At 41.3% G+C, this 15,708-nt stretch overlaps 1 protein-coding gene, 1 non-coding gene and 1 pseudogene across 2 annotated transcripts; 1 reads left to right on the top strand and 2 right to left on the bottom strand.

Moving 5' to 3' along the window:
• Nucleotides 1-207: 207 nt before the first annotated feature.
• Nucleotides 208-7,979, bottom strand: ILF2 (interleukin enhancer binding factor 2). Its single transcript, XM_054563032.1, has 14 exons — nt 7,889-7,979; nt 7,143-7,202; nt 6,892-6,934; nt 6,273-6,377; nt 5,233-5,310; nt 4,843-4,945; nt 3,221-3,286; nt 2,734-2,850; nt 2,235-2,313; nt 1,894-1,981; nt 1,256-1,317; nt 1,068-1,182; nt 778-868; nt 208-629 (listed from the first exon to the last, which is right to left on the bottom strand). The coding sequence occupies exons 1-14, from the start codon at nt 7,891-7,893 to the stop codon at nt 469-471; spliced, it is 1,173 nt and encodes a 390-aa protein (XP_054419007.1). The 5' UTR covers nt 7,894-7,979; the 3' UTR covers nt 208-468.
• A 181-nt stretch (nt 7,980-8,160) lies between these two features.
• On the top strand, nt 8,161-8,232 carry TRNAM-CAU (transfer RNA methionine (anticodon CAU)). The gene has a single exon. It is a non-coding gene; the product is annotated as a tRNA-Met (tRNA).
• A 1,843-nt stretch (nt 8,233-10,075) lies between these two features.
• Nucleotides 10,076-10,398, bottom strand: LOC129062240 (signal recognition particle 14 kDa protein-like; annotated as a pseudogene).
• Between the last annotated feature and the right edge of the window lie 5,310 nt (nt 10,399-15,708).

Below are 15,708 nucleotides of genomic sequence, written 5' to 3'. Positions count from 1 at the left end.
CCAGTGCTCAATCCATTGAGTCACACCGGCCAGGGTTTGAGTAGCATTTTCCATGGAAAGTACAGAAAGAAAAAGCAAGCAAAAAAGGTGGCCACATACCACAGAAAAACAAGACCAAGAGCCCTACTAGGAAGTACTTTAATAATTTTTCTTAGAAAAAAAAAATTCAAGGCATGAACAGTTGACATTTCAACAACAAAGTACTGCTTGAGAGAGGTTTCCAGGAGCTAGGGATTGTACAGTATTATGAAGAAAAGTCATTATCCTGTTTCACTATAGATGGGAGACCTCTGGCTATTAAGTCAATATAAGAACTAAGTGGGATGACACTTCCTTCCATAGTTTATTTTTATTTTCCTTCCTGTCTCCCCATCCCGCAGAAGTGCCACCATATAAAGCCCAGTAGCAATGAGCTTAATCAAGCTCCAGTCTTCCCTCTGGGTAATACAGGGTGAAGATACAGGACGGTCACTCCTGAGTCTCCATGCTTTCCTCCTCCTCTCCTTGAGGTGGTTCTTCTGTATTCTCCTCCTCTTCCTCTCCTTCCTTCTTCTCTGGTGGCTTCTCATAAGCTTTTTCGGAAGGTGTAACTATCACTCCATCCCAGGTAGATATTTCAGAAGCAAGATCTAGAAGAGTAAAAAAGGTGACTTCAAACAAGTAGCCCAGCATAGAAGTCATGATCTACACAGTGGGAATATTAAGATATCTGAGTAGTGTAGAGCTTCTTTGTAGAACAAAATACCCTAAAGAACCCCTGGCCCAGTGGTCACTCACAGCTGGCATCACCCTCCTGACCAAGGATCTTCCTAAAGCCACCATGTGAAAGGATCCGGACCAGGGTCTGAGCTGTGTAGCAGACCATGTCCTGAAAGAGAGCAAAGTGAGGGTAAATAAGCAAGAATCGAAGTACCTTTATTTGACTAACATTCTCATGACGTAACTTTTTAATTTCAATACCAAAGTATGTGAGAACCCCCAAATCTCTGACCCCTAAAGGCCACATTCCCTTTGCCTTCTGACCCAAGGATATTCAAGAACGAGGCATTTCAGAGCTGTCCCAATACCTGCTGCTCCAGAGTCATGACTGTGTGTACTCTGAAGTTGCCGCTCTCACAGGGGTCTGTGATGCCCATTGACCCCGGCAGGAACAGTCCTGCAGCCAGAATCTGCAAGCAACGCCTGAAACACAGAGCAGTATTAAAACACCAAGACGGTTTACATCCAGCCCCAAACCCAGAGAGGCGCGCTGTACCTGTATGCCACGTTTAGGGCCAAAGGCTGTCTGGTGGGGTTGTTCATCACGGCGTAGTGTCCCTGGAAAACAATAAATCTGGTAGGTGTGCCATAAAAAATAACTATCTTCGAACCAACTACAACCTTAAACCATCATGAGGAAAACTAGTTATTAAGGCCTAGCCAAAATTTTCACACTCAGAAGTGATTCTGAAGTGACCGCTCATCTGGTATGTTCTCTCCATTATCATGTTAATGAAATGACAGCAGTAATAAAAAAGACAAAGGGGCAGTAATAACTACTCATTTAATGCTCTCAAAAAATCCCTGTCAAGCAATAAGCACTAAATCTCTTTTCTTAAATACATATTTGATGAGAGAAACATCAATTACACATCTTTCGTATATGCCCCAACCAGGGTCCAAGTCTGCAACCCAGGCATGTGCCCCAACCACAAATCAAACCCAAAACCCATTAGTGCACAGGGCAACACTCCAACCGAGTCACACCAGCCGGACAAACACTGAATCTTTATTGGGTTAGTTGTCCACAATGAGGTTTCTTTTAAGCTTCACCAAATTTCAGATTCTGGTAGACATCAGTGACTCCTGATAAACAGGTGTGACACGGTACTTCAACTTCCCTTCTTTACTTACGAGAAGATCAAGGATCCAAGGTGTGAGGGGCTCAAAGCCAGGAAAACGAATCCTCAGGTCCTTCAGAAGTCTGATGAGAACTTTAACTCTGACGGTAAGAGGAACCCAGGGATTAAAAGTAGTATGACCATGTACTTCCACACTTGAGGTATACAGCTGAAGCTATTTGCAGAACTATGCATTCTCATTTTTCTCAATTTAAATTTGCTTGCTTGAGGTAAAATTCAAAATCCAGACAGAAAATTGGAAGCCAAAAAAGTTCTGTCAGGTAGTACAGGGGTATCCTGCTATTCACTGTAGTTAGAGGGTTAGGTTATCTCAATACTGAGGGAGGGACTCACGTAGATTGAGAAGCATTTTCCTCAAACCAGCGGGCATGTCGGATGGCTGCTAAGGCACTCTGCAACACCTTGATATCCACTAGAAGCATAATGGGCCAAGTTGAAACATTTCTATTACTAAGTAAGCAATGCAATCCCATTGCCATAGCTCAGTAACTTAGAAAGAGGACAGGATAATGTAATTCCTTATCCTTTGTCCAACACTCACTACTTGTCCCCTAGCTCAAATCTAGGAGCATACAAGATCCACAATTTTCTACACAAGCCTAGCCCACCTCCATTAACATTTCCTTGGTTCTTTTTCTTAAGTCCTCAAATTGCTTTTCTGGCCATCCTGTCTTTGACAATTTCAGTTAGCAAACCTGTCTTCACATTACAGACGGAGGTAGCAAATCTTGAGAGTAAACTTAGGTCCTAGGCTATTTCATGTGGAACAGCAACTTTATACCATGTTTTGAACTTCCCCCAAATTTCCCAGCAATGGAATAAAAGTACTAACAGTGGAGTTCTGGATCCAGTTTTCGGAGATTGGGTGGCACTGTTGTAATGAGAATCTTCACTGTAGCATCAGAAGAACTGATCTCAAAGCCAGTTTCATTGGTCAGCATGGTCAAAACTGAAAGAGAAAAATTAGGGTGGAGGGTGGAAGTAGGAGAGGGAAGGGGAGGAGTGGTAATGGAAAAAATAATTAAAAAAAGAAAAAAGAAAACTCAAAACTCTAACTCGCACATTTCCATCAGATAATCAAAGGTAAATAAATCCAGGGCAGGGGAAATAGATGGGTTTTCAAAAGCAGCAGCAGTTCAAAATGAGGATTTACAATACAGAGTTTCAAAAGTAAGGGAGATCTCTGCCAAAACTTCCCCAACAGAAAACTCTTCATTCACTCTTCCTTCTAGCCTGACCAGACTTTGTTAGCTATGTACTTAGAATTACAGACCTGGCTCCTATGAGTACTAAACACATGTTCAGCAACAAACTCAGACCTTCAGAAGGATCCTGTGCTCTTAGGCTCTCCACGACTTTGTTCCCTAGGGCAGCAACAGCTTCCACTAGAATGAGAGAAAAGGAGATAATAAACATTACTATTATCTACTACCTGCTCTGATTTCTGCCCCGTGTTCAAGGCTGGAGTAAGAGCAAGTGATAGAAAAAGCACTTTTGCAACAGGGAAGCTACTGGCTGGACAGAGAAATTGCAAGACTCAGGGCACAGGACACTTTCTCCTATTCCCACATCCCTTTTCCACAGGAGGGTGGCACTAATGCTACTTTGGGCTGGATAGTTTTTTGGAAGTTGAGGGGTAGGGTCCATCCTGCAGCCTCTACCCACTCGATGCCAACAGCCCATACATATCTCCAGACACTGCCAAATGTCCCCTAAGGGGCAAAATCACTCCCGTTTGAGTAAGTCCAACCTATAGTAACTGGCTATACATTCTTTTTTTTTATTTATTGATTTTAGAGAAAGGAAGAGGGAGAGAGGAAAAGGGGTAGAGAAACATCCATTTGCTGTTCCACTTATTTATGCATTCATTGGTTGATTCTTGTGTGTTTTTTATAAAGATTTTACTGATTTACTTAAGAGAACAGAAGGGAGGGAGAAAGAGAGGGAGAGAAACTTCAATGTGTGAGAGAAATATCGGTCAGTTGCCTCCTGCATGCTCTCAGCTGAGGACCTGGCCTGCAACCCAACCATGTGCCTTAAATGGGAAATGAACCAGAGACTTTCCATTTCTAGGCCAGTACTTAATCCACTGAGCCACACCAGCCAGGGCTCACTGGTTGATCAGTGTCTGTGCCCTGCCCAGCGATCAAACCCACAAACCCAGTGTATCAGGGACAATGCTCTAACCAACTGCGCTACACGCCCAGGTGGCCATACCTTCTTTCAGACACATACTTCAGAGTTTGTCCCTTATGACCCCTACACATTAAAAAAATAAATTTTCCATGTTTTCCCTCCCTAGCCGCTTGAAGATCAGCCACCATCATGAACAACACAGTAACTATGGTGACCAGGAAGTTCAGACCAACAGACTACTTCAGTGGAAACAAATGATCACTGACATCCCTCACCCTGGAAAAGCAACAGTACTTAGAGCAGAAACTCAGGAGAAACTAGCCGAGGTGTATAAGACCACACCAAATGTCGTCTTTGTGTTTGCATTCAGAGCCCATTTTGGTGGTGATAAGACAACTGGCTTTGGCATGATTTATGATTCCTTGGATTAGGCAAACAAAAATGAACCCAAATACAGACTTGCAACACATCGCCTAAATGACAAGACCCTCAACAAAACAGAGAAAGGAATGCAAGAACAGAATAAAGAAAGTCAGGGAGACTGCAAAGGCCAACAATGGTGCTGGCAAAAAGTGAGCTAGGGATTGGACAACAGAAGGAGTAAAGATTCTTTAGAGAATTTAATCTGTGGTGACTGTACAGATTTTTCATGAGAAGATTAAAAAACTAAAGAACTTCCATAGTATCATTTTCCCATTTGTCTTCCAAACAGCCTTTCTCACAAGAAATTTGGGCTTTAAAGATCCCTGTGCCTCATATCCCACTGCTATGCTCTGTCCCCATGGCCAGAGAGAGGTACACTCACATGTTGGCAGGATCTTCAGGATTACCACCAGGTCAGCCACGTTGTGTCCTGTAGTCATCGTTCCCTTTTTATATGACCCAACTTGTCGGACTTCTTCAATTTGCTTTTGGAAAAGGGATTTCCGAATAAAGAAAAAAAGGGGAAAAGAAAGGGTTTTAGGTTCAGGCCTAAAACCCTTTCAGAGTTTGATTACAATAAAGCTTATTACCCAGATTTGGAAGTTGCAGAGGTCAAATCATATCCCAAAACCACACAAAAAGCCTGATGCATCATGCCTAGCTAATAGCAAGATACAAGTCTTGCCCCCAAAATCAGTACCAGAAAGAAGCCAATGAAATTTCCATTTTACTAAGCCTACCCTTTTCTAGCACTAAATCATCAAAAACTCACCACTTCAAATGTTCCTGGAGCCACAATCAAATTGTCAATCACATTGTTTATTTTTGTCACCAGAGACAGGATAGAGGCCTGAAAAACAGCAGGAAATAAAAATAACCTAAGGTGAAAAACTGTAAGCAACTTGTCAGTTTAACCATTTCCCCCTAGTCCCTTCGATACAGGCTAAATCAATACCAACATAGTGCTTTGAAAACACTCTGAACCCTCTGAAGACTTGAACATACCTGAAGAAATCAACTTTTTGATCTCAAAGACAGATTCCCCAGTAAATATACGAAAATATATGTCATCTCGCACTCTCCCTCCACCCACAATGAGAAGTATGGAGAACAATCAGCGTAGTCCCCCCCCACCTTAGCCATGGTTTGGCTTTCTATGGTTTCAGTTACCCAGTCAACTACGGTTGAAAATATTAAATGGAAAATTTCAGAAATTAACAATTCATAAGTTTTAAATTTTGCACCATCCCCCTCAGGACATGAATCATCTCTGTCCAGCACATGCATACTGCATATGCTACCCACCCAGAGCCCTTCTGGTTATCAGATCAACTGCTGAGGTGTCATAGTGCTTATGTTCAAGTAACCCTTATAGTAAGTAGCCTAAGCCTACGTCACAATGCCTGCCTCCGTCATTCACCTCACTTCATTTCATCATGTAGGCACTGTATCTTCTCACATTGTCAAGGAAAAAAGTACAATAAGATACTTTGAGATATTCACATAACTTATTACAGTATATTATCATTGTTCTATTGTAATTATTGCTGTTAAGCACATACTGTGTCTGACTTATAAATTAAACATTATCTGAAGTGTGCATATATAGGAAAAAAGATAGTACATTCAGGGTTCAGTACTTTCTGCAGTTTCAGCATGCAGTGGGGGGTCTTGGAACATATCCGCCATGTATAAGGCACAGCTAATATAAACCTGTGGAGATCAGGCTCTGATAACAGTAACTTCACCAGTAGTTACTCACTTCCCTAGCTTTCTTAGAGAAATCGCAGAAAGAATGCCGAAAGAATATACCTGTTCAGCAGAATTAGGAGCAAGGTCCTGATTTCTCTTCAGCAAGGCCTCACTGAAGGAAGTTTCATCAGGTGCCGGCTTGACCCGGGGGAAGGCCATTTCACACTAAACCAGAAGCAAACAACTGTTATTTATAAAAAAATAATATATAGGAGCCCTGACCAGAGTGGTTCAGTTGGCTAAGCACTGTGCTGCAAAACGAGAACACATGCACAGGTTCAGGTTTTGTCCCTGGTCCAGGTGTGGACAAGAGGCAACAGATCAATGTTTCTCTCCCTCTCTTTCCCCCTCCTTTCCCCTCTCTAAAAATAAATAAAATCTTTTTTAAAAAAATTATATACAGGAGAAACTGGCTTTTGTTGATGCAAAAGAAAAAATTGAAAATTTTACACTTGTTTTTATTCCCTTAGATGTTCAAATTAGCTTACCCATCCAGTTTATACTGTTTTTGTATGTACAGCAACTCAGCTGACTCAAAACCCCAACTCTGTACACTAATCCCTTCTCCTCCTGCGACCACTATTTTAACAGGGAGATGCTGGGCTCCAGGAAACTACAAATGAAAAGTGGTCAGGCTCCATTTCTATGTCAACGAATGAACAGGGGCCACGGTACTCACCAAATAGAAATCAAACGGGATATGTGGCACAAAAGGCCTGAACCTAAAACAAGAGAAACAATCAAAGTTATCAACTACAGAAATCAAGTGACTTAGCAGAATGGGGCCAAACTCATTTAGCAGGAGAGCGTATGGATTCTAAGTCACAGCTGGATCTCACAAAGCAGGTGACAGTAGCCCACTCCAAACTACTATTTAGATGACTGAAATGGAAACTAACCAGTGCAGAGATGCTAAAAGCTGGCACTCACCCTCCTCCTGGGCCTCCTCTGGAACCAAAGCGCCCACCACGACCTCGGCCTCTGTCGCCCCTGTAAGTGCATAAACAGACTAACTTGTTTTGACCTTAAAGAAATCTCGGCCATATCATTTCAAGTTCGCCTACTTCCATCGCTCTGAACTTTCCTTTGGAAGCCACGTATCCCCATTCCCACTTACACTTCTCCCCATTCAAAAGGCCCAGCCTCGCCCCATGACCTCCTCGTTCTGGATAATTTAATCACAACCTACACCCAATAATATTGACGGAGCTCAGAAACTGAGCCCCTGCAAGAAATACCCCGTAATGCCAGGACACGCCAACCCTAACACTTCTAAAGTAACTGCTGATTTATTAACGTATTAAAACATTTATCGGGCATATCCCATCAAGCACTTGGCAGAGGATGAATGAGACACGTTCAAGGCTTCTCAGGCTAGATGGGGGGCAAGAGGGGTGCTCCTCCGGGGACCTGAGGACGTCCCTTCGCCTAAGCCTCTCAGAAACCGAGCTGCCGAACCCGCCACCCCACTGCTGGGCCCCATCACTATTCCAGGCCCAGGTTTCCCCGCCTTCGCGGCCTCGGACCTCCCCCACTCGCCCAGATCCGGAGTTCTCAGGTTTTAGGGCAGCCCCCAGACACGTGGTCCTTTCGCGTCCTCCGCCTCCTTTCGGCCCACCTTCCCAAAATTTTCGGCCAAATACACCAAACCTTCCCAGAGCACCCAGTGCCCTTACCTCATGGCGCCCTAAATCCCGAACAATGGAAACCACACCAACCGCCCCTCTCCTCTTGAGGAGCCTACACCCGGAAAGGTGGCTCGCCGGCGTATCCCAACAAACTCTGTTGCGATTGGCTCCCGCCTTACTCCTCCGTTTTTGCCTATTGGTTTACCCGGAAAATGATAATTTTCTTAACTGGACAGTAGGCGGCACCCTGTAAAAAAAGTCAGGACAGAGACCAAGTAGGAAACTTTCTATAGGAAACAGGAGACAGCTATAACATAGGTAGCAGAGTGGCGCAGCGGAAGCGTGCTGGGCCCATAACCCAGAGGTCGATGGATCGAAACCATCCTCTGCTATCAGGACTTTTTACCTTTTCACCCCTAAAATAGGATTTTTACTTTTTCAATAGATATGAATGCCATCTTTCTACTTTTTTCCTGTCTCAAAAATGCAGCCTTTTGAAGCTGTTTTTGCCATCAGCAAATTAAATGTGGCAATAGGAAGGGATTTTAAGCAATCACGAAGAGTTCCTTCGCAGAAGCGGCTTTGAGAAAAGGAGGCAGTGTATCGATTGAATTAGAGGAGGAAAAAGCAGTGATGGTGAGGACCAGAAGGGAAACTGAGGCAGCTTCTGAGAGAGATCAGAAAAAGAAAGCAAGGGAAGTAGTGAGGGAAGGACCTTACCCATCCCTGCTGCCCAGTCCACCCCGCCCCCCGCCCCATTTCTCTTCTTTCCTCATTGTTTAAACTGGCAGATATCACCTTTATACTGGATTTCACCAGACACATACACGGGTATACTGTATTTGTATTTAAATCAATCAGATGACTGTGTGCTTTGTCTTTCCTGTAATCCTTCCTTCCCGTTTGCCTTCTTTTGCACTGATTAATGTTTATTATTCCCTCCCCGCCTTTGTTAATTGAAAGTTGCTCACTCTTTTTCTCCTTTTATCGTGATTACCCTAAAAATTACAACATGCATCCTTGACTTAGCAAAGTCTAATTTTATGTAATATTTTTACCTTCCTTATGGAAAATGCAGGAATAATTTAATTCCACTTACCACTATCACTCTCTCCAGAATTATATACTGCTGTTGTGTGGTCCTGTTAAATACTTTATTGATACATGATTTATTACAACAAAATGCATAGATCTTAACCCCATAGCTCGACTATTTTTGAGTTATATATTGCATCTATATAATGAACACCCAGATTAAGATAAAGAACATTTTTGTCACCCCAGAGTTCATTCATAGCCCTTTGCCCTGCCCCTAGAGGCAATCATTACTCTGATTTCTATTATCATAGAATAGTTTTGACTCTTCTTGAACTTTACATAAGTGCATTCACACTATACGTACTTTTTCTGCCTAGCTTCTTTTGCTTGGTATGTTTCACGATTCTTCCACATTTTTGCATTTATCAGCAATTTTCCCCTTTTTATTTATGAGTAGCATTTCATTGCATCTTATGCCACAGTTTGTCCTTTCTCCTTTTGATGAATTCAGGACCTCCAACTGGCTGAGACACACACAAACACGTTTGGGTTGTTTCAGGTTTGGGGACATTATGAATAAAGCTGCTCTGAACATTTTTTGTACAAGATTCTTGTGGCCCAGATGCATTCACTTCTCTTGGGTAGGTTTGGGTGTATATAAGCACAGAATTTAATTCTCTATATATTTTTAATCCCACAAGACATTAGCACTTATTAATTAAATTAGTGGTCATTTAGAGTTATTGTTTTTAATGCTCTTTATTCCTTCCTGCAACTCCAACCATTCATCTGGTATAATATTCCTTCTGCTCAGGAATTAATGCCCATCTGCTAGTGGCTAACGTTCTTGGTTTTGATTTGTATGACTAAATCTTTATTTCACCTGTGTTTCTTTTTCTTTTCTTTTTCTTCTTTCTGATAAATAGACAGGTTTAATGATACAATCCTCTTCACACAGATGGCTGCAGGGGCTTTAAACTATAACCCAGGAATACACAACTATGCAACACAGACCAATTAGCCAGATCGAAAATAAAATGCCTTCTTCTAACTACCCTGTAAACATTCTTCCATCCTATGCTCCCCTACATAGTTAATGTAGGGGAAAAGAAACCTAGCTTTGAGGCCAAACGCAAAAATCAAAGGAAAAATAGCAATTCAGTGATTAGTTGGTGAAATCAGGGAATCCGGTCCCCTTCACTGTGCTGCTTTGCCCTTCTTATACTTGCTCTTCTTGTCCCTCTTCAGCCCATCCATGTTAGCTCTCGATAGCTTTGTGCACGCTGAAACGTACTCACTTCTTTGGAGCTCACCAGTGTGCTGATCTCTTCCCCATCAGTAGCTTCAAACAGACACTTGTTGCCTGAGGACTCAAAGTGCTCTACAGAACCTTTCCTTGGAATGGGGTTAGTTCCATCATCATACTTCTTCAGGGAGTTGAACACACTGCCAGACAGCTGGCCCTTCTCGAAGAGCCTGGTCAGCTCTGTCAGGAACTGCTCACTCTCTAGCAGAACCATCCCAGCTCTCTGGCTCCACTTTGTTCTTACTTGTGTTTTTGATTAGGAATTTTTTTTAATGTATTGGTTTTAAAGAAGGGGGGCCATTGATTTGTCTATCCACTTATTTATGCATTCATTGGTTGATTTTTGTTGATTTTGTTGATTTTGGTTGATTGCTTGATCTGACTGAAGATGGAACTTGCAGCCTTGGACTTATCAGGACGATGTTCTAACCAACTAAGTCACACAGCCAGAGCAGGAGTTATTTTCTTTCAGTTCATTTACACTATTATTTTACTGGCTGTGGCTTCCTTTTCATTGTAAAAAAGAAAAGAAAAGAAAAGAAAGAAAGAAAAAGAAAACAACAACAACAACAAAAAACTGTCAATCAAATGGTTTCTACTTTGAAGGTAATTAATACTTTTTCATATTTTAAATTTTTTATTTTTATTTTTCCTGCAGTTTCATTCGGACGGGTCTAAATATGGATTTTTAAAAAAATCTTACCTGAGTTTTGTGGAACTTGAATTTGTGGCTTGACATATTTCATCCACTTTTTAAGATTCTCAGATATTATTTTTTCACATCTATCCTATTATTTCCCTCCTTCCTGGGCTTCAAATAAATGTGGGTCAGACTTTCTCAAGGTATCTTCTATGTCTCTAACCCTTTCTTATGTTTTCCATTCCTTTTTTTAAAATTGGTTTTTGTCGTTTTTTTTAAGAGTGGAAGGGAGAGAGGCAGGGAGACAAACAGCAATGTATGGTTGCATCTCACACACCCTCTGCTGGGGACCTGGCCTGCAACCCAGGCATGTGCCCCGACTGGGAACCAAGCCCTTGACCCTTTGGTTCATAGAATGGTACGCAATCCACTGAGCCACATCAACCAGAGCTGTTTTCCATTTTTTTTTCACCCATGCTTTATTCTGGGTAATTTCTTATGTCCTATCTTCTGAATCATTACTCAATCCTCAGTCAAGTCTAACTTGCTGTTAAACCTATCAATTTGTTTTTAATTTTGTTTTTTGAATATTTTGTGTCTGGGTTTTCTACTTCTAGTTTACCCTATTCTTGGGTTTTTCCCTCTGAGTGCAGCCTTCCAGTATCCTAACCAAAAATAAGAAAGTGGTTTACTGAGGCTTTCACCATTGGGGACATTTGGACTCCAATTTTTGTCTCACTTGCCCCACACAATTCATTCTCTTCCACCAATTCCTTTTCAGCAAATGGCCCCAAGGTAAAAGCAGTCCTACTGCTGGTCTCAACTTCTGCTTTCCTGTCCTTTCATGATCTAACATCAATAGTTCCTCACTGTTGTACTAGTTCTTGATTTCTAAAAGTATTTCATCCAGAGTTCTGGCCAAGATGGAGGTGTAGGTAGATACACTTCACTTCCTCACACAACCAGAAGAACAACAACCAATTTAAAAACAAAAAACAACCAGAACTGCCAGAAAATCAAACTGTATGGAAGTTCGACAACCAAGGAGTTAAAGAAGAAACGTTCATCCAGACTGGTAGGAGGGGTGGAGATGGGCAGCCGGGGGCGGAGGGAACTTGACGGAGGAACAGCTGGGGAGCAAGACAGACCATGCAACCCAGGATTCCAGTGCTGGGACATAAAGCTTTGAAAAGTCTGGCTATAAAAACATGTGGGGGTTGTGGTGGCAAGAGAAGCTCCCAGTCTCACAGAAGAGTCTGCTGGAGGGACCCATTGGGTCCTAGAACATACACAAGCCCACCTATCTGGGAATCAGCAACAGAAGGGACCAATTAGCTTATGGGTATCAAGGAAAGTGACTGAAAGTGGGGCAAGAGCTGAGCAACTGATATTGTTCCCTCTCTGACCTGTCTCCTACATACAGCGCTACAACACAGAGAAATGGGTTGCCACACCCTGGTGAATACCTACAGCTCTGCCCCTTAAAATGTAACAGGTGCTCTGAGACAAAGAAATATGGTCCAAATGAAAGAACAGAGCAAAACTCCAGAAAAAGAACTAAGTGATGAAGAGATAGACAACCTATCAAATGCAGAATTCAAAACACTGGTAGTGAGGATGCTTACAGAAATGACTGAGTACAGACACAAAATAAAGGAAGAAGTGAAGGCTATACAAAGTAAAATAAAGAAAAATATACAAGGAACCAACAGTGAAGGTAAGAAAATTGGGACTCATATTAACAATTTAGAACAGAAAGAAGAAATAAATATTCAACTAGAACAGAATGAAGAAACAAGAAAAAAAAATGAGGAGAAGCTGAGGAACATCTGGGACAACTTTAACTGTTCCAACATCCAAATCATAGGGGTGCCAGAAGGAGAAGAGGAAGAGCAAGAAAGTGAAAACTTATTTGAAAAAATAATGAAGGAAACCATCCCCAATCTGGAGAAGAAAATAGACATGCAAGTCCAGGAAGCTCAGAGAGTCCCAAAGAAGTTGGACTCAAGAAGGAACACACCAATATACATCATAATTAAATTACTCAAGACTAAAGATAAGGAGAGAATCTTAAAAGCAGCAAGAGAAGAGGAGAGCGTTATCTACAAAGAGGTTCCCATAAGACTATCAGCTGATTTCTCAAAAGAAACCTTGCAGGCAAGAAGGGGCTGGCAAGAAGTATTCAAAGTCATGAAAAGCAAGGACCTACACCCAAGGTTACTCTATCCAGCAAAACTATCATTTAGAATGGAAGGGCAGATAAAGTGCTTCCCAGATAAGGTGAAGTTAAAGGAGTTCATCATCACCAAGCCTTTATTATATGAAATGTTAAACGGACTTATCTAAGAAAAAGAAGATCAAAACTATGATCAGTAAAATGACAACAAACTCACAACTATCAACAACTGAACCTAAAAAACAAAAATAAAACAAACTAAGCAAACAACTAGAACAGGAACAGAATCACAGAAAAGGAGATCACATGGAGGGTTATCAGCATGGAGGGGGAGGGGGAAGAATAGAGGAAAAGGTACAGAGAATAAGCATAATTGGCAAGTACAAAATAGATAGAGGGAAGTTAAGAATACTATAGGAAATGGAGAGGCCAAAATACTTACATGCATGACCCATGGACATGAACTAAGGGAGGGGAATGCAAGGGGGAGGGGAGGGTAGAGAAAAAACAGGCTGTGGGAGATAAAGGGGAGAAAAAAATGGGACAACTGTAATAGCATAATCCATAAAATATACTTAAAAAATTAAAAATTAAGGTAAAATTCACATAACAAAATTTCAAGTGTACAATTCAATGACATTTAGTACATTTAGTATACCTATGACTTTCTCAGTTTTCTAAAGTTATTACACCATCTTAGTAGGTGTAAGAAAAAGTATTTCATCCAACATTTTTAGTTGTATTCAGCTCAGAAATTAGACATATTATTTGGTCCACAATTATTGATGGAGGAGCTCAATTACTAACTTAGGTTCATAGCGCAGTCATTCCTCCTGAAGTCCAGCTCTGCTAATCCTATGACCTATTGGTCACCTGCATTTAGGTTTCTACAGGCACTTCAAACCCAGTAAATTAAGAACTTTATCATCTCCCCAAAACCTGCCTCTTCAGCTTCTCAGCGAATGGGCTAGTGTCACCTAAACTTCAATTATTTGTAGAGTGTGTTCTCTTCATGAAGTCAAATTGATTCTACTTATAACAATTTATGCCTTTAAAAATTTAAGAGGGTAGATTTCATGTTAAGTATTCTTAACACACATACATGCACACAAAAAGACACAAAGAAACTTCTGGACATGATAGGTATGTTTATTACCTAGATGTTGTGGTAATGGTTTCACAGGTGTATACATAAGCCCAAACTTGTCAAACTGTATAGATTAAATATGTAGTTTCTGGTATATCAATTATACCTTAATAAAACTTTTTAAAAAATCTCCCTAGTAAAAAAGCTGCAGAAATTTTAAGGTTTAATAAACTATGTCCTTCAAGCAATTTTACATTGTCTCTGAACTTTACTTTCTGTTTCGTGATCTCCCCAAGAGTTTGCCTGGTAGTGCACTTTGAGGCTAACATTGTATCAAGGAAACTTACTACATTCTTCAAATGTTTTAAAATAATTTGTACATGTTTCTTTTCTATTGATTTTTTTTTTTTTTTTTTTAGAGAGAAAGGAAGGGGGCGGAGAGAGAGAAAGAAAACATTGGTTGGAGAGAGAAACATCAGTTGGTTGCCTTCTCCTACACTCCCCAACCAGGCTCAAATCCACAAGTATGTTCCCTGACTGGGAATAGAACCTTTTGGTCTACCAGCCGCGTTCCAACCAGCTGAGCCAGGGCTAATATAAAATGTTAAGTGGTTTGCTGCATATCAATAAAAAATTGGTACACAAAAAAATTAAAATCTTCCTGTCTCTTCTTTACCTCTATAGACTCTGGAGCTCCCCTCACAGGACAAAGACATGCCTATCACAGGGAAGCTTGCATGAACTGCCCTCCGCTGCCTTTCCTTACCTCCTCCTCAGTCATTCTTACATATACATATCTTACAGCATAGGTCAGGGTTGAAAGCATAAATCCCCACTGTAGCCAGTAATGCCAATGAGTGAACAGTGGGAAAGAACCAGATGAACTAGGCATCTCAAGTAGGTAATGGATACTAGTTCCTGCTGATCTATCGTGGAGAGATGCAGGACTTATATTAGCCGCTCTCTGATATGTCCAGACAAGTCAGAACTCCAAAAACTTGCTGTCATCCACTGACTTCTAAGTTTGAGTTATTAAATTAAATATATATAGAGCCCTGGCTGGTGTGGCTCAGCGGATTGAACATTGGCCTGTGAACCAAGGGGTTGCTGGTGTGGTTCCTGGTCTGGACACACGCCTGGGTTGCGCTGGTCCTGGTTGGGGGCATGCGAAAGGCTGCCTGTTGATGTTTCTCTCACACATTGGTGTTTCTCTCCTTCTTTGCCCCTCCCTTCTCCTCTCTCTAAAAATAAAATCTTAAAATATATATATATCTAAAGAGAGACAGACAGACAGAGACAGAGAGACAGAGAATCCAAGCCAAAGAAAACATGTCTGCCATCTGAAATTGGTCCATGCACTACAGTTGGCTCCACCTATAAAAATATTCAAAGTTCTCCTAAAATTCTATATATAGGAAACATTCTTCATTATTATGCTAGCTTCAGAATACCTTTCTCATCCTTCTACCCTTGTTGAATGATTTCTCCCTGGAGTTTTTCTTGGTCCCGAGGCAGGCAGAGTAGTCCTCATCTGGGCCTTTTAGTAACGTATCCATCTCTATATTGTAGTGCTTAACGACATTACGTTATGGTTATATATCCCAAATAGAGCTCCCCAGAG

This window comes from Pteronotus mesoamericanus, unplaced genomic scaffold, assembly GCF_021234165.1.
Source record: "Pteronotus mesoamericanus isolate MK-2021 breed Mesoamerican mustached bat unplaced genomic scaffold, CSHL_Meso_final scaffold_705, whole genome shotgun sequence".
NCBI lineage: Eukaryota > Metazoa > Chordata > Mammalia > Chiroptera > Mormoopidae > Pteronotus > Pteronotus mesoamericanus.
This window is presented reverse-complemented; position numbering and strand designations above follow the sequence as displayed.